The sequence below is a fragment of the Manis pentadactyla genome, chromosome 19, assembly GCF_030020395.1.
Source record: "Manis pentadactyla isolate mManPen7 chromosome 19, mManPen7.hap1, whole genome shotgun sequence".
NCBI lineage: Eukaryota > Metazoa > Chordata > Mammalia > Pholidota > Manidae > Manis > Manis pentadactyla.
The window spans coordinates 11,502,951-11,526,619 of NC_080037.1; the positions used below are offsets into that span (position 1 = coordinate 11,502,951).

Here is a 23,669-nt window from a genome sequence, read left to right on the forward strand (position 1 = left end):
TGCTCAGGATTCCAAATAACCTTATTTGGAGCAAGTAGGGGGACCTCACTTAACTTTTTTTGACAGTTGACACTTAATGCTTTTGGGGTGTTTATTTGGCAGGAGAGTTAGTAAAGTGAATGATAAATGCTATTTTTGGAAGATTAGCATTGACAGTTTGGAAGTTTGGAAGTTTGGGCACATTTGACCCCTTTTAAAAACTGCCCTTTAGATAAGTAAATCGAAAGGGAACAGGAGCTAGAAATGCAGATTCTCAGGTATAGCCCCAGATCACACCTTAAGAACAAGGGGAATAATAGAATGCAATAGCCTAGAGAGCCCAGAAATAAATCTTTACATATATAGCTGATTGATATTTTTCCCAGCTTGTTAAAGGTATAATTGATATCACCAAATGATATTTGACAAGGGTGCCAGACCGTTCAACAGGGAAAGGACAATCCTTTCAACAAATGACGTTGGGAAAACTGGATAGCCACATGCAGCAGAAAGAAGGTGGGCTCTTACTTTATGCTATATACAGACATCAATCAAAATGGATCAAAAACCTAAACAGAAGAGCTAAAACTATAAAACTCTTAGAGGACAACTTGCACAGAAATCTTCATGACATTGTATTTGGCCATCATTTCTTACATATGACCCAAAAAGGCATAAGCTGACACAAGAAAAAGTAGATAAATTGGACTTCATCAAAATTAAAGGTTTTAGTACATCAAAGGGCATTATCAAGAGAATGAAAAGCCAATCCACAGAATGGAAGAAAATATTTGCAAATCATATATCTGATAAGGGGTTAATAGTCAGAATATAGAAAGAATTCCTATAATTCAACAACAAAAAGAAACAACCCAGTTCAAAAATGGAAAAAGGACTTGCACAAACATTTCGCCAAGTAAGATATATAAATGGCCAGCAAGCACATGAAAAGATGTTCAACATCATTAGTTGGGGAAACTACAAATCAAAACCACAGAGAGATACCACTTCACACCCCTTAGGATGGCTATTATTAAAAAACAGAAAGTAAGTGTTGATGAGGATTTGAAGAAATTGGAACTTTCCTACATTGCTGGTAGGAATGTAAAATGGTGCAGCCTTTGTGGAAAAGGTTGGCAATTACTAAAAAATTAAATGTAGAATTACCAAAAGATCCAGCAATTCCACTCCCAGTATATACCCAAAAGAACAGAGAGCAGTGCCTCAACAGGTATCTGTACACGCATGTTCCCAGCAGCTTTATTCATATTGGTAAAAGGAAATTCTTCTTGCCTGACAGCCCCCAACCTGGTCTTTTTCTTACGTTAGGACTTGAACTGAAACATCAGCTCTTCCTGGATCTTGAGCCTGCTAACCTTCAGATTGGAACTACTACACCGTTGGTTTTAAGCTTTCAGATTTGGATGGAACTACACTGCTGACTCTTCCGGGTCTCCGGTCGCCAACTCACCCTTAAGATCTTGTCACTTGTCAGCCTCCGTAATCACATAAGCCAATTCCTTATAATAGATCTCTATTTTATATTATAATAAATATATAAAGAGATTTCTTATGCTCATATATAGGATATGTACATCCGCCCATATATATACACCTACATAGGATAGGATACACACACACACACACACACACACACACACACACAGGTATCTCCTATTGGTTCTGTTTCTCTGGAGAACTTTGACTACTCCAGGCAGGAACGGAAGTGAGAAAGAAACGACCGTCATTAAAGGTTTGAGAGTTTGGAAGTCCCCGATCAGTCTGAGGGCAGCAGGTTCATAGTAGAGTTGACAATGAGCTGGGCCTTAAAGGTACCATTTCTAGAGATAGGAGTGGAAGAGTAGGAGAGGTGAGAGAGAAGAGAGAGAAAGTTCCAATTGGAAGAAACAGTAGGAGCAAAGACATGAAGACAGGAAGATGTTGGCTGCGTTTGAAAAATAATGCATCACAGTATAGCCCTTTATAGTTTATTGCTTGCTTCCTCACACCCTGTTGAGTCATCACATAGGAAGCAGTAAAAAATTGGGACCCTAATTAGTAATAATCTTGTCAAACATCCCACACAGAGCCAGACCTAGGTTTTAGTTCCCATCCCCAAAGCCATGCCTCTAGAGTGAAGTACAGTCTATTCGGGACACAACACAGTCTGGCCCCAGATCGCCTTTTTTCCTCTTTCCCACAAACCCTCTACAGATACACTGCATTTCAGCCAGACAAGGCTTGGAATTTCCAGAGACTCCCTAGGAACCTAAACATCTACAGGATATATACTTGCACCTATACACACACACACACACACACACACATACAGGAACCTGGGTGTAGGTTGCAACTGACTTAGACAACTCAAAAAAGCCAAATCCTAAACTGCCGACAGGGAAAGCTGAGAAGCACCCTGATTCCTTCCACAAAACCCTAAAAGGCTAGTGAATTGGCAGGTGCGAGGACCTCTGGAACTGCGGATGTGTGTGCGTGTGCGTGCGTGTGAATGGCAGGGGAGGTGAAAGTTATCTGAGGAGCAGATGTCCCCCTTCCATTCTGTGTTACTGGGTAACTGTCTCCTCCTCACTTCCACACAGATCTGCAGGTTTATTCCTTGGACTGGGCAAAACAGACGTCTCCAAGCTGCGGGATGCCAGCACCCCACAGAGCACAGGAGCCGTCTCTACGTTCTCTACAACGGTGGTGTGCTGAGGGCTACATGTTGAGGCCCGCAGGCTCTGCCTCCTTTTAGCAACCAGCACACAGGTGGCCAGACCTTGTCCCTCCTTGGAAAGAGATTGCTAGATTCTTCCCCAGGAAAGCTGACTCTCCCCAGAGGAAAGACCTAAAGACCCAGACATTTGGGGATTCTCCCAGCAAACAGCCCCACCAAGGAACCCCCTACACCAAGCATCCAATGAGGATTTTGGTTCCATGTCAGCCATCTGCCTTCTGCCCCTCCACACCCCCGCTCGCCTTACCCTCTGCATGGGGAAGAGGTCAAGGCACAGACAACACGAGCAAGCTCCCTCGCTTGCAGACTGGTTTGGCCACTGGGGACCAGGGAAGACAACAAGAGGGCAGGGGGAAGTGGGTCAGGGCACTCGTTCCTCGGTCCCTCTCAGACGGCTCACCTCAGACTGCCGTGTCTCAGCCAAAGCGATGGCTCTCCTACACTCTGCCTTCGTAAACAGCCATTTTGTAAATAAGTCCTCCTGAAATTGTCCTAATTTGAATGAGCCTTTTGTTATTGTTGGGACCTAACTGATATAGTTCCCCTCTCATAAATGATCAGACAGTCCAGGATTTACCAGACAGCTGAGATATGCCTCAAGAATGGAAGATAAAATCAAACAAAAACAAACAGAATGAAAAGCAACCTGCAGAAACAGTCTGTGTAGGAAGAAGACTTAAAAACAAGTAGCACTAATGCCTGAGAGACAGTAAAAGATATTGCATTCATGAAACAGAAACGGGGTGCTATTTAAAAAGAGGAAGACCATTCAGAGACCAAAAAGAGCTCTCGGAAATTAAAAACATGAAAGCAAAAATCCAACACTGCACAGGAGGCCTGAAAGATAAAGAAATGTTCCACAAGGCAGAGCAAAAACAAACAAACAAACAAACAGAATATAAAAGGAAAAGAAAAGTAGAGACACGGTCCAAGAAATATACTATTTGAATAATAAGAGAGAAAAGAGAAAAGAGAGAAGATATGATGAAAATAAGAAGTTTTCTTGGAAGCAAAGGACATGAGCTCCTGGAGTGAAAGAGCCAGCTGTGTGCCTAGTACCTAAGGGATGAAACCAGACCCACACGAAGGGGACACCGAGGTCAAAGACTGCACAAACCTTCAAAGAGAGAAAAAAAATAATTACCACAAAGGACTGATGTGTCAGTGACCAATTTATTGCTTCTCAGCTTCAACTCCACCTTTTAATAACGTCTCAATGATAATGGACAGGATTCGTTTAAGCATTTTGCCTTTACAGCGAGCACAATGTTAAGCTTTCTAGGTAGAAGGCATTGGAGGGACATTGCAGGAGAAAGAAGCATTTCCTGTTGGTTCCAGCAGCTGCACAGTAGGTCAGAGATGTGGGTGGAAGGACGTCCTGAAGGGTTGCTTCCTGCTTGCGCAACAACTGCTGACCAGCTCTGGCCCAGCAAACCAGCAGTCTTCTCTGCCATCCATTGGGCTAAAACATCACGTTCACCAGTGAGGTCTGACCCCTGCCTCAGGAAAAGTCGTTCCAGATTTATTCTTCCTTGGCTCTCTTGCTCAGCCCTCAGATTCCACAGAGTCCACGTACATTTACATTCTTTTGTCATAGGTTAATACTTCTTAGTGGTAAAATTCCCTGTTCAAATCACTGTGTGGTTCTGTCTCCTGACTGAATCCAGACTGATAGAATCAAGAATCAGAATGGTTTGGTCTCAGCAGCAATATTAAAAGAAATCAAAATGGTGATGGGAAGATATTTCCAACCTGGAATTCTATACCCAGCCAAAATATGAATCCAATATGAGGGTAAAATATGGACACTTGAAATAAACCCCTGAGAGTTTGGAGCTTCACACAGAAATGGGATCAGTAACAGAACAACCTTGTGGGAACTGTAGGAGCAAAAAAGCAGCAGCAGAGACTCCCAGGCCCACCTGTGCAGGGGGAAATGACAGCTCCGTCAGGAAGAACGGGCCTACACCTACCTGTGCACAGAAATACCCAGGGTTCTGCAGCTAAGACACCCCGCTGCGGAACAGCCCATCGTTCCCTCCTTGCCTTTAGAATCACACTTTCTCTTCCAGACACACTCATCTGTGGTTTGTGAACTGCCAGGCTCACGGGACTTTCCAGGGCTTTCCTTTCTGCTCCCCATTCCTCTGCCCTCAGCCCTCAGGTCCCAAATTAAACAATCAAGACACACTTCTGCCTCCAGGCACCACACCCATCCCCTTCCTGGAGTTCCACCCCCACCCCAAGGTGATGGAGGGGAAGGGCCTGGAGGGTGGATAAATAAATTGGAAGTTGGCCAATGGTTAGCTTGGAGCCATAAGGAAGGGCAGTACAGGAAGGACACAGAAGCCGTGGAGCTGGTGGGGGGTAGGCTCTCTTCCACTTAACACTCCTCAAGGGCTCTGGCTTACTCCCAGGATAAGGCTGAAATGTTTGGACAGAAAAAGGTAGTCTCCAGAAACTGCTCTTACTTTTATCTCCAGCCTCATCTCTGGCCAGTTTGCTCTACTGTCTGGGCTCCAGCTACAATTAACAATGTTCTTGCATTCAAGAACACTGACTCGACATGAGTATTTGGAGTTCTTGCCCTGGACCACACGCTTAGAATGCCCCACATCACACACACACCCAGACACACACACACACACACACACACACACACACACACACACACACACACACGCACACACTGACACGCTTAGAATGCCCCACATCACACACACACCCAGACACACACACACACACACACACACACACACACACTTATTTAATACACAAGCTCCAGTCACTCAGGATCAGGCAATTGTAGCTGGTGCAGAACCACACCCTACCCTAACCATCCAACTAACCACTCACAGGAGTGGTGGCCATTGCGGCAGCTTCTTGACACCCACTCACCTGCTCTACACTGGAGCAGCCACAGGGGTTGGTGGGACTGACCCCAGCCAGAGCGATGAACCCAGAGTCATCTAAGCCAGTCAAGGGGCCTCTCCCTGTAGGACACACACACACACACACACACACACACACACACACACACACACACATCCCCAGCACAGCACTTCCCTGGCTAAATTTTACATGGTGCAATTTGAGGACAGACACAACGGATGGCACAGGAGATATCTCCTCTCTCTTGCTCTGGATATTCTATTGGCAGATGTGAGGCCTGGGAAAGGATACAGCCATTTTGCTGCTCCAGAGGGGAGCCAACCTTGAAACATTGCCTTGAAACATTGCCCTTGACACACTGCCTGCTAGCACTACCAAAAAGACAACTGGATTTGGCTGAACTAAACCCCCCTCACCACTGCTGGGACTTATCTGAATCTCCAGCCCAGGGTCAGCAAACCCGAACCCTCGGGCCATATTGGATGCTGCCTGTCTTTGTTCAGCGCTCACAGGTGAATCTCATGAATGTAAAAGAGGCCAGACACAAAATAGTATAGACATGATTCAATTTATATAAAGTACAAAACCTAGCAAAACTGATCTATGGTGTTGAGGTCAGGATAGAGGTCACCTTTGGGGAGGAGGGGGTTAGTGTCTGGAGCAGGGGACAAGGGAGGTTTCAGGTGGTAGTTACATGGACAGTTCACTTAATAGAGTTATTTCTAGACATTTGTTTTCAAAGTTTATTATAAATGGCATTTTTCTTTGATTTAATACTTTTTGATTGAAATATACATCACCATGAAGTGTGATAACCTTAAGTGTGCAATTCAATGAATTTTTGCACAGGTGTACAATTCGATGAATTTTCACATCATGAATGCTCCACCCAAATGGAGACACAGAATATTTCTAGCATCCCAGAAGGTTCTTCCCCAACCCCATCCCCAGCAAAAGTAACCAATATTCCGAGTCACTATTGATTGGTTCTGCCTTTTCTTGATTTTGGCATAAATGAAATCGTACAGAATGTTATCTTTGGTGTTTGGTTTATTTTTGTTCAACATAATGTCTGTGAGATTAATCCATGTGGTCATGTGTATCCCTAGTTCATTCTCTGCATTGCCATGTAGTGTCTTATTGCATGAAAATACAATGTGTTGACCCATTCTACTGGTAGACATTTGGACTGTTCTGACTTTTGCTTTTGTAAATAAAATTACTGTAAATATTCTTGTACATGTCTTTTGATGGACATACGCACATATTTCTCTCAACTAGGAGTGACTTTCCAGGTCATAGAGCAGGCATTGTAGCTCTGGGGGAAAGCGTGTTCCCAGCCCGGAGTGAATAAACCAGTGAAACTAATGAAGCCAAAATCAGTAGAGGAAAAACTAAAGTGGGAATCCTTTGGATATCATCTTTTTTGAAATGCCCATTCAAATCTCATGCACATTTTAAAATTGGGTTGTTCTTGTTTTCTTATTTATTTGTAGTTCTTTATATATTCTGATATAAATTGTTGTCTATGTGTAATACAAATATCTTTTTCCAGTCTAAGGATGCAATTTCACTCTCTTGATGTCTTTGATAAACAAAAGTTCTTCCTTTTAATAAAATTTATAGTTTGACAATATTTTAATTTTATGGTTAATGCTTTTCGTGTCCTATTTAAGAAGTCTCTCTACTTCAAGGTCATAAAAATAGTATTTGCTTTCATCTGGAAGCATCATTATCTAACCTTTTATGCTTGGCCCATGATTCATTTTGAATTAATTTTTTGTATATGGTGTGAGGTAAGGGTCAATTTTTTCCCCCATATACATCCAATTGCTCCACCACTATATATTTATGATTAGATATAGAAATACAATCAATTTTTTATTTGACCTCATATCCATAATCTTCCTAATTCGTTTATTAGTGGTAATAGCTTATGAACTCTTCTGGGTTTTCTAGGTATATAATCATATTGTCTGCAATGATTGCTTTATTTCTCTCTAATACTTGCAACTTCAATATTTTGTTATATTTTTGGAGAAAAATATTGACTAGAAATTATGATAGTGGATAACCTTGTTTCCTTCTCAATCTCAGGAGGAAAGGTTTCAATATTTGACTATTAAGTAATGATATGAGATGTAGGCTTTTTATTATGCTCTTTATCAGAGCAAGAAGCCTTTTTCTATTCCTAGGTTTCTCAAAGGTTTTATTATGAATAGTGTAGAATTTTATCAAACACTTTTCCCCTATTTACTGAGATAGCCATGTGTTTTTCATTCATTGTGATAGTATGATGAATTACACTGATAAGTTTTCAACTCCTATACCAGTCTTGCTTTCACAGAACAAGTTCTATTTGTTGTGATGTTGTAAGCTTTTTTTATGTAGTTGGGATCAATTTGTTAATATTTTGTTTAGGATTTTTATATTTATGTTCATAAAAGGGACTAGTCTGAGATTTTTTTCTTGTTAATGTTCTTGTCAATTTTTGTTATCAAAATTATGCTGGTCTCACAAAACGAGTTGGAAGAGTTTGAGTAAGAATGATGTTACCCTTCCTTTAGATGTTTGGAGGAATTCAGCAGTGAAACCTCCTGAGCCTGGAGTTTTCTGTGTTGAAGTTTTTTAATTTTAGATACAATTTCTTTAAGACATACAGGACTCTTCAGATTCAGGTTTTCTATTTGTTAATGTTTTGAAGTCTTTTTTAAGGAATGTGACTATGTTACTGAAAATGTCACATTTGTGTACAGTTGTTCATTATATATCCTCTTATTATCTTTGTAATGTCTATTGTGATTATTTCCCTTTTCATTCTTGATTTTGATAATTTATGCCCTTTTCCAAAAGTATACAGGGGTCATCAATTTTATTAGTCTTTTCACAAAACTATAATTTTTCTTTTCAAAATCCTGTAATTTTTGGAATGTTGTAATTTCAATATTATTAAAGTTCAAACTATCTTATTCCCATCAATTTCTTCTTTTATTCATGAGTTATTTAGAATTGTATTACCTAATTGCTAACCATTTGTAGAGTTTCTGCTTATCTTTTTATTGTTGCTATCTTAAGTCCACTGTAGTCAAGAACCTATTCTGTACTATGTTAATCCTTTAAAATGTGTTGAGACTTATTATATGATGCCATATATGGTAAGTTTTGGTCAACCCATGTACTCTTTAAAAGAAAGTAAATTTTGCAGTTAAGGAGGCAGTATTCTAAATGTCACATTCTATTAAGTTTCTTCATTGTGTTTTTTAAATTTTGTGTATCTTTACTTATGTTTTTATCTGTTCTATTAATTACCAAGAGAAATTTGTTTAACTCTCTGCTGTGATTGTGGATTTGACCTTTTTTCCTTTTAGTTTTTAGTTCTGTCCATTTTTGTTTCACATATTTTCAGGCCATGTTTTTAAGTACATATAATTTAGGCAGATCATATATTTCTGGTCTTCTTATTATTATGAAATCTTCCTCTTTATTTCTAGTACTACTTTTTGTCTTAAAATATACTATGTCTGATAGAAGTATATTGGCTGTTAGCTTTCTTGTGGTTACTATTCACACTGTACACCTATTCCTTCCTTTTACTTTTAACCTTTTTGTATAATTATAGTTAACATGTGTCTCTTGCAAGCAGCATACAGTTGAGTTTTACTTCTTATGCAATTCAACAGTCTTTGTCTTTTAATTCAGGTATTTTGTTCTTTACACTAAATTGAATTACTGACATATTTGGGTTTAAATCTCACCATATTATCATTCCTTTTATATTTTTCTCACATTTTTTTACTTTTCTGTTCCTGTCACTCTGACTTCTTTGGGGTAATTATTTTATTATTCTGTTTCCCCCTCTACTCACTATTCAATTCTTAATTATACACGCTTTTACTATTCTTATTGGTTACCCTAGAGCAGCAATCCTTAAACATTTTGGTTGCCAGACCCCTTTATAGTCTCAAAAATATTAAGAACCCAATTGGATATCCATATGTAAAAGAATGTAGTTGAACCCTTATCTCACACTGCATACAAAAATTAACTCAAAATGGATCAAAGACCTAAATTTAAGACCTAAAACTAAAAGGGCTTAGAAGAAAACATAGGGGTAAATATTCATGACCTTGGATTTGCAAACATAGGGGTAAATCTTCATAACCTTCATGGCACCAAAAGTTCAAGAAACAAAAGAAAAAATAGATAAGTTGGATGTCATCAAATTAAAAATGTTTACGTATCAAAAGACACTATCAAGAGAATGAAAACACAATCCACAGAATGGGAGAAAATATTTGTAAATCATATATCTGATAAGGGTCTAGTTTCCAGAATATATAAAGAACTTTTACAGCTCAAAAAAGACAAAAAAGGGGTGGGGGGACTTAAGTAGTAATTTCTCCAAAAAAGTGTATAAATTCGAACAATGCTCAATGTCATTAGTCACTACAGAATTGCAAATCAAAACCACAATGAGATACTACTTAATACCCATACTGAATGACTATTAAAAAAAAAGAAAGAAAATAATAAGTGTTGGCAAAATGTGGAGAAACTATGACACTCATACATAGCTAATGGGAATGTAAAATGATGTACCCACTGTGAAAAATAATTTGACTGTTCTTTGGTAAGTTAAGCATAGAATTAGCAATATGACCCAGCAATTCCACTCCTGGCATATACTCAAAAGAATTGAAAACAGGTGTCTAAAAACTCACAGATGTTCATAGCACCCATATTCACAATAGCCAAAAGGTGTAAACAACCCAAATGTTTATCAGCTGATGAATGGATAAACAAAATATTGCATATTCACACAATGGAATATTATTTGGCAAAGAAAAAGGAATCTAGGGAAGATACATGCTACAACATAGATGAACCTTGAAAATATCAGGCTACGTGAAAAAAGCCAGAGACACAAAAGGCCAATAATTATGTTTCCATTTATATGGAATATCCAAAATAAATAAATCCATAGAAAAAGAAAGCAGATTTGTGGTTGCCAAGGGCTGAGGGGAAGAAGAAATGGGGAGTTTCTGCTTAATGGCATAAAGTGTCCATTTGGGGAAATGAATGGGTTCTGGAATTAAACAGTGGTAATCTTTGAACAACCTTATGGATGTGCTTAATGCCACTGAACTGCACATCTTTTAATAGTTACAATGATAAATTTTGTGTTAATCTATCTCACCATAATTTAAAAAGTTATTGAGGACCCCCAGAGAGCTTTTCTTCATTTGGATTATATCAGATTATATTTACCATATTAGAAATGATAATTGGCATTTTAAAAGTAGGTATACATTAATTAATTCTAAAATAATAATTAGATCATTACAAATAGCATATTTTCTTTTTTTTGTTTAAAAAACAAATGAGTGGCATTTAAATTTATTACTTTTACTTTAATATCTGGCTTATAAAAGACAGCTTGATTCTTATATCAGCTTCAGTATTCAATCCATTGCTATGAATGTTTTAGTTGAAGTATATGGAGAAACCTTGGCATTACACAGAATGTAGTTGAAAAATGGAGTATTTTAATAGTCTTTTCAGATAATCGTGGATACCTTTTTTTGATATAAAACTCAAGTGGTAGTCTCTTAAAGGCTAGTTGTAACATAGAATGTGAAACCATACTAACAAAATTTTCATATTCTTTTTGTACATTAAAATATAATGGTCTACTTTGCACTTTAAGTGGGCTTTTTACCATGTAAATTTCATAACATCACACATTGGTCATGGTGTATGATTCCTTTAATGTGTTACTGAATTCAGTTTGCTAGTATTTTGCTGAGGATTTTCACATCACTATTCACTTTGGGTATTAGCCTATAGTGTTCTTTTCTTGTGGTGTCTTTATCTAGCTTTGCAATCAGGGCAATGCTGGCCTCGTAAAATGAATTTAGGAGTGTTCTCTCCTCTTTAATTTTTTAAGGAGCTTGAGGATTGGTGTTAATTCTTTTTCAAATGTTTGGTAGATTCTACCAGTGAAACCATGTCAGCTTTTCTTTGTTGGGCAGTTTTTAATTACTGATTCAATCCCCTTACTTTTTATTTTTCTTTTCAGATTTTCTAGTTCTTCATGGTTCAATTTTAATAGCTTGACTTTTCTAGGAATTTACCTGTTTCTTCTAGGTTGTCCAATTTATTGGCATATATTTGTTTGGCATGTAGTTGTTTCTTAATGATTGTTTGTATTTCTGGGATATCTATTGTAACGTCTCTTTCACTTATAATTTTATTTATTTCAGTCTTCTATCTTTATTTTTATGTGCTAACCTGACATCATCTGAATTATTTGCTTCTTATCTTGTAATCTAGCAACCAGCCATTCATTTAATTTAAAGTGAAGCATTTTTTCCTTAGTTTTAACTTCAGCAAATGTCTAAAATTTTCTTAAAGGGCCAGCACTTTTAAAGAATAATTTATTTCTTGTCTAGGAATTTCTAAGCTCCATTATTTTGAGATTTACACAAGTGCTTGGTAATTCTTATAAGGTAGTCAAAATAGAAATTTCTCTTAATGTAAGAAACTTAACTTTCCTCAAGTTCCAGAACTCCAGGAATAGCTATTTGTTACAAGGGAAGATAACTCTTGTGTCTGCAAATTCATCTCTATTCTCTTGCAATGTCTTTTTCTGGTCAGTGGGCACGTCTACCACTGAGGAATCTTGATCTGTCCAAGGTGAGGGTATTTTCATCCCTTTTACTCCGCAATGCAGAGCTCCTCTACCTGGGCGATCTGAGTGGTAACAGCACAGACTGTCGGGAAACCTCCTTTTCAGGTTTCGTCTTACTGCTGAGGCCAGTCATTGCTCCAGCTGGTCCTTGGGGAAAGTCCCAATAATTCATAATCATGGCCATTCCACCCCTTATCTCATCCCGGCAGGCTTTGCTGCCCTCCTCTCTTCTCTCTGGGTCCTCCTTATATCACTGTGCTATGATTTCAGGAGATGAAAGTAAAAATTTTATTACAGAAGATAGTGATGTTAGGAGGAGAGAGTGAAGAAAACCAGTGCCTGGTGAGCCCACACTCACACAACCAAAGAGCCAAGGGATTATGGAGACAGAGTAAGTAATCAGCTGTGACGGGCAGATGACAGCACAGCAACTTCAGCTGGGACAAGGCAAAAAAAAAAAAAAAGTCAGCCACCCCAGTATAGTACCCGGGTGTCTTACATTCTAGAGAGCACATGCTTCGTTATATGGATAGCTATTTAACAGTCAACCTCTTCTGTTCTCTAACAGATTTTTTTTATTTATGGATATATATTTTGTCTTTGATTCTCTTCTCTATCCTTGGCCATTGGCCCACTGGAGACCTAGTGCCACAAAACTCCTTAAGTAATTGTGGACATCTTAATAAATTTTGCTACAGCTCCACAGTTCAAGGGTTTATTTCCCAAAAGCCAGCACCACACTTACACCATTCTTAGCAAGAAAGGCTACTATCCTGGGCTGATACAGGGCAACCCCATCACCACCCCAACACAGGACCTCCTCTGGCCTCCCCTCCCACAAAAAGATGAGTCAGAAGGCCTCAGGGAACTTTCCCACCTGGACCCCACATTAACTCCTTCCAGACCAGTGCTACTCAAAGTGTGGTCCTCTAACTAAACCCATTAGCAAACTGCTTGTTTCAGGTCCACAATCAGCTAAATATAGAAATTGAAAGCAAGCATTCAGAAATTTTATCACAATATAACCTTTCTGCAACATCCAAGATCCTGATCATTTTCCATTTTTTCCAGTAATGCCAGTATAATACAATGGATTGCTAGTACTAATGCTAATAAAATACATTATATCTTATAAAAGTATAGGTCCACCACAGATTGGAAGCTGCAAAACGCCGGCCATTCATCACAGGCACTGCTTTAGACTCTGGCACTTTCTGCCCAATATCCCTGAATCTACTTGTAGAGTCCCTGCAGGCCTCTCCCCTGGGTGTCCTCGGGTGGGCAGACCCTCATCAGTGCTCTCACCTGGCCCTGCTGCTTGACTGGCGACCACTGGTTCATGGGGGCGTGGATGGGGTTTGGACCTGTGAGCTGGGGCGTCTGCTTGTGAGCCTACAAGGCCCCTCCCAGTGCAGACTCGGGGTAGTGGAGGGGATGGCAGGGAAAGGAGGCAGGCTGAGGGCTGAGGAGCCACAGGTGGCAAGTTCTAAACCTAAGTCTGCCCTTCTAGGTTGTTATGAAGATGTATCTAGGTTGTTATGAAGATAAGAGGATGGAACATACTTCAACCATCTGTTAGCCTAACCTCAGTAATTAGACAAGTGGTACATAGGCCTCCATTTGTTACTTGCAGGGGGGATCCATAAATGTTCTGGGCAGGCTGCCTTAAGCATCCCTGGATGAACAGCTGAGAAGCCCATTAAACCGCATGCACTTTGTAAATGCACATGAACATTTTATTGCATAGCTTCCAAGGGGACCCTGAGCTGGTATGATTAAAAACCACTGGTCAAGATATTGCAGAAACTCTTATGGGACAAGTTGGCATAGTCTACTCTACTAGTTCCAAAGACAGGGTCAAAGGCTGACTCTTCTTTTGCTTGGTGTAGGTTTAAACCTAGAGAATGGCCATCATCAGTGGCCGAGGAGGTCTCCCAGATTCTTACTGTATCCTTTGGATCTCCACAGAGCAGACTTGCTAACTTCCTAGGAGTCATCCCTTCCCCTCCAGGAAAGAACCCGCCTCCAGGCCCAACCTCCCATGTTTTCACCTGCGGTCTGCAATCCTCTGCTGATGCAGAAGTCGTCTCCCCAGGGAGGCAGCTGCCCACCCTTCCTCCTGGAGATCAGGCCCAGGAGCCTCCGATCTTCGGCACATGGGGTGTCCTACAGATGCACTGCACCAAGGTGTGGGTGGCCGGGCATAGGGTTGTGGGCTGGGCTCTCAGCTGTGCACTGCAGGGCTGCTGAACAGGACAGAGGAGTAGGCACCTGTGGAGGGCATGGAGAGTGGGACCTGGTCCATTCCTTCCCCCTGCAGCAGCCTCCTCACCTCCCGCAGGCCCTCGAGTAACCCTGGGCATCCTCTCCACCTGCTCCTGTACATGGGTCCACACAAGTTCCTGCTGGGCCCTGGGGATGGACAGAAGGTCTTTCCCGGAGTGGCTCAGTCCTCCCGGTCCTATAGTCATGGCTGGGTGGAAGATTTCTGCAAGGCCTGCTGCCCAGACACACCTCAGGCTGTCCTAGCCTAGGGAGACTCCCATGTTCTCTGTCCAGAAACACCCATTTCTTAAGGGAAAACACCCCATAAATGGTTTGTGTGTTGTACATGCTAGGCCCTAGGGAATATTTTAGAAAGACCACCCCTTCTTAACGTTGCAAGATCAAGGCTATAAACCTTCCAGAGTTGGCTCAGCTGCTGCCTCTGCTGGGCAGCTCCCAGCCACTCACTGAGAACTGGATATCTTCCAGGAAGGGTTGGGAGAGTCAGGCAGGAATTCAATGTCTCTCACTGGGCCAAGACGCAGTCCTTCAAAATAGGACACTGAAGCCCTGCAGGAGAATCTGCACTGAAGCCTAGAACAGACCATCTGCTCTTTCCCTGGCAGTAGTCAGAGCCATCCCCACCTCGCCCGTCCTTGACCTTAGGATATAGCTCTCCAAACCTAAACTCTCCCCCACATAATGCTAAAAATATGGGTGTAGCCTTCCCGACTTTGTTCTGATAACAAAGATAAGGAGGAGAATTCAGTTCCTCTGCTAGTGCAAGGAAGCTCCTAAAAGCTGATCCCTCCTGATCCCTCACAGTGCGTAGTCTCGGACCTATCACGGCGCCCTCTCTGGGCCCTGGCGGATGGTGATGGAGGGATGCTGCCAACTGCCTTCCTGTCTGGCCTGAGCACTCTGGTCTCTCCCCATTTTCTCCTGCAGGACCAAGGAAATTGCTACTATGAAGCTTTTCGGGCAGAAGAATTTTTCTGTTTCGACTCCCAACCTAAATTGGTTCCTTAGAAGCAGAAACACGGCTGCCATACCCCCGCCTGGGTCGCAGTCACTGGGAAATAGTGACTCAGGACGTTGCAGTTTAATTCGTTTCACGTTGCACACCAAGGAGGATGAACTGTGGAGCACAGTGATACAGAGATGTTGTGGGGTTTTCTCTAGGACCTGTGTGTCCAGTGTTGGTGGCTGTGGAAATAGCATGCCACTCACTGAAACAGGGGTGCGGGCAGAGGAGCAGGTATTGGGAAAATAATGTTCAAGTTGGGGCATGTGGAATGTGAGGGGCAGGAGAGCCATCCCAGGGGAGGGGACTAGTGGGTAGGTGAATGCAAGGGTCCAGGGGATGGGGGTGAGTGGGGACTCGAGAGGTGAATGATGGTGACTCTCCCAAATCTCATCTAAGCTATGGGTTTCGATGGGGCCATTCAAGGACCTTGCACAACCCAGAAAAGCTCGGAGCCACCATGGAGCCCTGGCAGAGAAGAACAGAGCAGGAATGAGCTCCAGGAAAGGGGGGACTGAGGAGGGGCAGCCAGAGAGACAGTGGTGAAACCAAGAGAAGGGATTTTTTAAAAAAACGGCGGAGGGCAGAGTTTCAAGGAGAGACGGGCCCACGAAGGCAAATGACTAGGAAATTTCAAGACAGACAGACCTGGAAACGTCCACCGGACAGGGCCACGTGAAGACCAAAGGTGATTTCAGAGGAAGCCTTCCAGGGATGCGTAAAGGAGAGGCAGGGAGAGGAGCAGGAAGGGGAGGGCGGCATGAACACGGATCACAAAGCTGCTCACGGGTGCAGGGTGGGCAGAGTGGGAACAAAGTTGGAGCATATTTTTGGTGCAGCCACGATGGAGCGAGGCAATGGCGGCAGGAGGGCGGAGGGCGCGAGGGCGGGGTCCCGCCTCCCAGAGGGGGCTTCAGCCCACATCACGGTCCTGGAAGCGGGCAGCAGAGCATTCCGCTGGGAGAAGGGTGGGAAGGGGTGGGAAGGAGCCGACGGAAGAGGTGAAATTGGGAATAGTCAGGGGGGAAGGAGGGAGAGCAGCGCGTCACAGCGCCGCCTGCCGAGCTGGAGGCAGAATGCGAGGCTCCGCCGTCCCGCAGCCGAGGGCTTTTTCTCGTTTTGCCTGACAGCTCACCGGGGAGACCCCGGGGAGACGGGGAGACCCAGCATGGGCGCCGCCGGGCGGAGTGGCTGAGCTCTGAGCTGGGCTGGGAAGCCACGCGAAGGACAAATGCAGGAGGTCGTCGCATGTGCTGGGAGGACTGGTGACTGGCAGGGGAACTGAAGGGCCCGAGCGGCCGAGCCCTGCACTGCGAGGTTTTGGAGGGGAAGCTGCTCCCCGTGACGGCGGTGCCCGTGGGAGCGTGCAGCCGGAGTGGCGGGGAGGCGAATGCTCTCAGAAACCCGGAGGCTGAGAACAAAGCCCAGGCTCCAGGCCGACTTCTCACCCACAAAGTCCCAGGAGGCAAAACGGCAGTGGTGCCTAGGGACGGGGGACAGTGAGACGGGTGCCCAAGTCCTCAGTGAGCACGGGAAAGGGGAAGAGGACATCAAGGGAAAAGGGGAACCTGAGTGGCAGGAAGCTCTCCGGAAGCATGTTTATATAAAGGACGAAAACATGTCTGGAATGAGCACAGTGAGGGTAAGAATGATGCTGGCCTCCCTGCTCTGTGTGACGCGTCCCAGACGAGGGGCATCAGCCCATCTGAGGAGGAGCAGGGGAGAACATGCTTCCCCTGGTTGAATAGTGTGCGGTCTGTCCTCTGGAACCTCTCTTCTAGGTCAGCAGTGGGGGGATCTGTGGGGGCAGAAGCCAGGCAATGCCGAGTGACAACACTGAGGATCAGTTCCAGGGCCAGCTGGGCATGGGATGGCAGGGGCCAGAGCTGGAGCCTAACCAGACCCAAGGCGTCAAGGCCTGTGTCTACACTGCCGGAGCCTCAAGGTTCCAGAATGGCCCTGGGGAAAGGCTGGTTTGTACCTGGCCGGGCTCTTCCTGTGGGAGGCCGGCCCAGGTTGTCTGGGAGTCCATGGTGCTGGCCCTGCCCTGGACTATTTCTCCCTAAGAGGAAAACTGGGGTCTCCGTGTCTTTGCTCCAAGCTTGGCACCTACTTGGAACTCTGTCTTTGAGAAGGAATAACGGGGGGAGAGGAAGGATTGTCACCATCACAGAGAGACTGGTTAGGTCAAAGGGGAAACCAGACTTGGGCGGGAGGGGTAGACGGAGGTCAGCAGTGGCCCCCAGCTCTGAGGTCCCCTGGGACCCCAGCTCCCACCGCGCTGCCCTCCCTGGAGGAAAGCTGCCCTCACCTGCTAACCTTATTCCCGCAGGCATGGTCTATACTTACGCTCCTTGATTTTCACTTCTGTGAAAGACCAGCAAGATATGAGGCTCTGAGAGGCCAGTGCCTATGAAAAAGGCATGGGGTCAAAATGGAGGAAAACCTGAAATATTCACCTTCACCTGGTACTTTCTCTACACATACCCACCTATCTGGCACATGTTAGGAATGAGAGATTGGCTTGTGTTCGGAAAAGCAAATGCTTCAAGGTCCTAAGCACCCAGCCATCAGCTGAAGGCAAGTCCCTCAGATCTGCCCCTCAGTCCTGCCCACTTCCCCATCTTCCAGCCGCAACGCAGTCCCAGGAGGTGTGCGATTAGAGGAGGTGCTGTGCCCCCAGTCAGACCGTTTTCTCCACCTCTGCCCAGATCTACCCACTCAATTCCATTTAAGAACGTTTCTTTTACTGCCAGTCTTGGTTAAACATCAGAAAAAAAGACATATTACACACTTCTCAGAAACTGGAATTTTATAAAAGGCATTTTTCTCTTATATTCATAAAATGATATAATTTTTCCAAGTATAGAAATGTGCCATAAATTATACAGAATGTTCCTTAATTACAGCTCAATGCAACTTGGTACTTTCCTCCCTCCCTAAAAAACGAGAGAGAACCAAAAAAATAATATATATAGCTGTATATATATATATATGTATATATATATATATACTTATTTATATATATATATTTATATTTATATAATATAGACAAACCAAATATGAAAAAAAAATCATTTCCTCTTTGGTATAAAAATCAGACTCTCAGACTCTCACCTTGAGAGACACAAGAACAGACATGACGATGGGTTTGTAAACTGTGTGGCCAGAAGGCTGTGTTCCCAGTCAGGCTTTCCCCTCCCCTGCTCCCTGTCCACCCCCTCACCACAGCCCACCTCCAGTCCCCTTCTGGCCCTACACTCACCTTCTTACCCTGATCCAGCGCCACACCATTCCTGAGCACCCCCCCTGCTGCCCAAGACAGGATTCTTCCCAAGACTGATTTGGCAGCAACTCACTTGGGAAATGCTCAACTGGGGAACAGCTTCCTGGGTGTGGTGGAGAGGGGGTCAGGCATGCCGAGGCGCTCGCCCAGTCCTGTCCAGACGGAGCTAGGCACTGAGCGGCAGCCTCCAGGCCTGAGCCTAGTTTTGTCCTCCTCCTCCTCTCGCCCCTTACAGTGGGCCTTGAGGGGGTGGGGCCTTGTGTTTACCAGGAGGGAGAAGCGGAGGCCAGCTCCCCATTTCAGGCCCACCTCAGGTCCTAGGGTACAGGTGCAGGAAAATGTCAGATGAGGAAGAAGGGAAGTCAGAAGGGACTCTGCTAATGAGTCTGGGTCTAAACTGATAATTAAAGAGAACTTTTTTTTTAGGACTAAATTTCATACCCAGCTCTAAGTCACTGCAAATGACAGGACCACCTTCCCAGGCTCCGGCCCAATACCGGCAGGACTTACGGGATCCAGGAGTGGATGCGTGTGTATTGGGGAAACGGGTAGCACTTCACTCTCAAGGTGAGTAAGGAGACAGGCCCAAACCCTCCCTTATGCTCTCCCAACACCCTCAGGCTGACAGGCACCTCCCTCCCGGGTCAGCTTGTCCCCAATCCCCGCAGCACTGGCACTGAAGGGCTGACTGGGGGCTGTGGCTCCTCCACATCCAGCCAGCCCGGGGCCCCGTGTGTTCCTGCCTCCTCGTCCCCAGGAGAGTTAAGACACCAACCACAACATAAAAGTCGGAGAGCACTCCTCCACTTGCCAAATAAAAAAGACAAAACCGAACTGGACACAAACACAAATCAAGGAGAGACATACATGATGCAAGGGGCGCGGAGGCCCCAGCTGGTCTCTGGCTTCCCGGCATGATACATTCTTGTGTAATTCAGGAACAGGGGCTCTGGGGCCCCTCTGGGGAGTGGGAGTAAAAAAATACAGAGATTATAGTCTCCCTGTGGGCTCCTGGCCAGGGCAGGGGCAGACCCAATCTCTAAGTTTTTTCTTGTTTTTGGTTCCATATCTGATCCCCTACTGGGACCACTTCCTGATGCCCCAACCCCTGCTCTGCCCTGGGGCCTGCCCCCTTGACCTTCTCAGCTGGTGGGAGGGGGCCCGGCGAGGGAGGCCCCAGGCCCTCTGGTGGGCCCAGCAGGACGGAGTCTACCAGGGGAGATGGGAGAGGCAAGGAACCCTCGAGGACCCGCACTTCAGAGATGCTGTCCTCTGAGGGGCTGGACAGCCCTGCGCGCTCTGATCATCGGCACGGGGTGTCCCAATCCCAGCCTTCACCCCTTGAGGGGCTTGTCGGGCCCCCCACCACCAGGGCTGCTGGCGCTGTCACTCTTCTTCCTGCGCAGGCTCTCAATCCAGCTGGAGCTGGAGCGGGTGGTGAAGCTGGAGAGCGCAAGGGAGCTGAGCCGCATGTTTTTGCCAGACATAATGAGCTCCCCAAAGCCCTCCTGGTGGGAGAAGGCATAGCCCGAGCGACGGGAACCTGTGCGGCCCACCCGCCGCAGACAGCGGTGCTGGGCCTTCTGCTTCTTCCTCACCAGCTGCGTGTAGCGGACCTGGTGGTGGGAGCACATGGGAAGGAGCCCCGTGAGTGCGGCGGTGTCACCACCAGGGAGAAGGGACCCCAGGCACCGAGGATGGGGCAGGCGCGGGAACCACCCAGCTGCACAGGCGTCTGTTCCAAGGAAGAACAGATGACCACCACCTACACGCTCAACAGTCATACAGCCCAGAAACTGCAGCCACAATGCTTAAGCCAGAGGGCTTTTGGACACAGTGTCCCCGCTGTCCCCCAAAGCAGGGAGCCAGGCTTCTCACCGTGTCGGAGAGATCGGGCTTCAGGTTCAGCTTGAGGAATCTAAAGGCAACCACAGGCATGATGCAGACGACCGTGGTGAGCACAATGGTCAGCCACACTGTGGGCTGGGCCAGGGTGTTCTGGGCATTACCTGGGAATGCAGAGGAGTCAGAGGCCTTGGGAGTCACAAAGCAGACAGAAGGGCAGCCCCCTGAGTTCCCCATTTCTATTTCTGGCAGTCCCACTTACCCAGTTTCTAAACTTCATTCATCCCTGGCTTCCCCCTACCTGCTCCCCAAATGTGTATCTCCCAAGTCTGACTAGCTCCAAACTCTCCCCAATAGTTCAGGCCTGTTTCTGTTTCTTTAACCACCTCACTTGACATCCCTACTGACCATCTAACAGGCATCTCGATTTCACGTGGACAAAAGAACTATTGTTTCCTCGACCCCGATCTGCTCCATGTCCTCCCCAGATCAGGAAACGACACCCCACAGTCGGGTGTTCCAACTAAAACCCTTAAGTCAACCTTGATTCTTCCCTCTCTCTCTCTTACTGACCTCTCATCCAATCTGTTGGTCCATTTTCAAAATACTTACAGAATTCCACCACTGTCCACTTTCTTCCAAGCCACCATCATTCTCACCTAGATTACTGCTATAGCATCCTAACTGGTCTCCCTGTCTCCTCTACCTTTGCCCCCTATGTTTTATTATCCACAAAACAGCAAGAGTGATCCTTTTGAAAACATAAAACAGTTTATGACACTTTCCTATTCAAAACCCTCCAGTGGCTTCCTACCACATTTAGATTAAAATGCAAAGTTCGTACTCCGACCTAAAAGGGCTTACGTGGCCTGGCCCCACCATCCCCGACTCCAACCCTGTCCCCCACCTTTCTTCCACTCCCCCTTCCTCCGCTGCCCTGCCCCCTGCAGCTCAGGCCTCCCTGCAAGCTCCCACCTAAGGCTCTGTATCCTTCCCAGAGAGCCACATGGCTCACTCCTTCCCTTTATCCAGATTTCTCTGTGCCAACGTCCCTTCCTCAAGAGGTCTCTGTGACTACTCTTGTCCTTCTCTACACTGCTTGATGTTTTTTATGGGACTTACAATTCCAGATATTGCATCTGTTAATTGTAAGTTGTTGTCTTTCTTGTTGAATTACAAGTACAGGAGAGCAAGGACTTTGCTATTTTGTTAGTTGTCACATCCCCAGCATCCAGAATAGTGGGCAACATACAGTAGGTGCTGACTGAATGCCCACTGATGGATGAACAGATCTGGAACAAATGCCAACACCTGCATCTCTTTCACCTCATGCCTTCCAACCAACCCCTCTACGCCAGCCAGCACGACAACCCTGGCGCCAGCCCTGAACTCGATCATGGCAGCAGCTTCCTCACTGGCCGTCACTGCCAAGTTCACCTTTCTAAAGTAATCCTTTGATGCCGTTGCCCCACTCTCTCCTCAAAAAAACAAAAAGACCCCTGGCATATCATGCACACTTGACAGCCTGGGATTCTCGAATGTCCTACCTTCCCAGCCGCTCTTCCATGGCTTCTCAGTGGGCATTCTCGCCCCACCCTTTCACACTTCCAGCTCTCCAACTTGCAGTCTGATCCCCCTCCTGCCTCCGCCCACAGCAGCCTTCCCCATGGGACTGTTCCTGGCCACCCACCCCACGAGCAGTCCCTGTGGTCGTGGCCTCCCTTGGAGCCCTGGCCTCCCATGCCTGGCAGGGCTGCTCTCACTTTCATGGATATGGAAACTCTCTGAGGGCAGGGCCTGATATGCCCATAGCACCTTCTGGAAGAAGCAGTGTTAAGTAACAGCTCATGAAGCTCTGGCTGCCTGCACTGTTAGTCCCAGAACAGCTGTGACTCCTCCCTGATTCAAGAGGAAGCCACAGGGACTCACCCACAAACCGGAACTGGTTGGGAAACATGTCAAAAAGCCCATCGCTGTGCATGGCAAAGAGGATGGCAAAGTAAACAGCTAGGCTGCCCCAGATGAAGAAGTGGTTGATGGCCGTCCAGTAGCCTGTATCCAGTCCAATCTGCAAAAAGCAGTTATCACTGGCAGGAGGAACATCCCCCCCAAACCCATCCCCATGCCGGGAACAGAGCTGCAGTGCCCAGGGGCAGCTCCAGGGACAGGAAGCTCATTCCTTCCAGAGCTGAGGGCAGTCTCCCTTCCCTCATACCTGCACGCTGACCACGATGACCAGCGAAGTGGCCACAGTGACTGCGAAGGACTGGTAGTCTGCTAGCTGCGTGCCATCATCCCGAGTGGCCTCGGCGAACACCCCGTAGGGGATGAAGAACATGAGCACGGAGGTGTAGATGCCCTGGGCGATGCAGATGAAGAACTCCCGCTTGTTGAAGAGGAGGTTCAGCTGGCCTGGCTCATAGAGCTTTGGGTACTCCATGCTCCGGTGCTCTGGGACGTCCTGTGTGGGCAGAGCCAGGGGGCACACCAGGCCTCAGAAGCTGCCGTTCTGACTCAGGGGAGCCAAGAGCAGACCCTTTCCTGCCTCCTCCATTCCAATTCTTGGACAGCCAGCTCCAACCTCAAGTCAACTACCACCAGTCCATGTGTGTTCAACATGGCAGGGGACCTGCGGGTCAGCTACAGCTGAGAGGGAAAACCAGAACACCCCCCGCCGGAAGCACCGCCTTCCCGGGGCCCACAGGCGGCGGCTCCAAGGGTCACCCCCACCCACTACGAGTGCGACCCCACAGCCATGTCCTTCCCCCACCCTGCTTGACCATCAAGCTCGCCCATACCTGATCGAAGACCCCCATCGCCAGGACTGGGAGGGAGGTGTACACAATGTTATAAAGGGTAATGAAATACTGGTCATAGACGGTCTGAAAAGAGAAGAGAACAAAAGAGGAGTAGATAGTCTCTCGTCACTGCGAACCAGGCGGAAGAAGAC

At 45.7% G+C, this 23,669-nt stretch overlaps 1 protein-coding gene across 4 annotated transcripts in view; it reads right to left on the reverse strand.

The window, feature by feature from the left end:
• Window positions 1-3,870: 3,870 nt before the first annotated feature.
• Window positions 3,871-23,669, reverse strand: part of ATP8B2 (ATPase phospholipid transporting 8B2) — a 35,851-nt gene continuing 16,052 nt past the window's right edge. For 2 of the 4 annotated variants that reach the window (XM_036922316.2, XM_057494907.1), the window contains 7 exons: window positions 23,518-23,601; window positions 22,935-23,180; window positions 22,649-22,787; window positions 20,753-20,883; window positions 17,938-20,490; window positions 14,351-14,570; window positions 10,542-12,736 (listed from right to left, as the gene is read on the reverse strand). In XM_036922316.2, coding sequence (XP_036778211.1) covers window positions 20,209-20,490; window positions 20,753-20,883; window positions 22,649-22,787; window positions 22,935-23,180; window positions 23,518-23,601 — 882 coding nt within the window. In that variant the 3' untranslated portion in view covers window positions 10,542-12,736; window positions 14,351-14,570; window positions 17,938-20,208. Of the gene's footprint in view, window positions 4,385-10,541; window positions 12,737-14,350; window positions 14,571-17,937; window positions 20,491-20,752; window positions 20,884-22,648; window positions 22,788-22,934; window positions 23,181-23,517; window positions 23,602-23,669 lie in introns of those variants that run through there. The other 2 variants (XM_036922315.2, XM_057494908.1) reach the window with 2 other exon arrangements.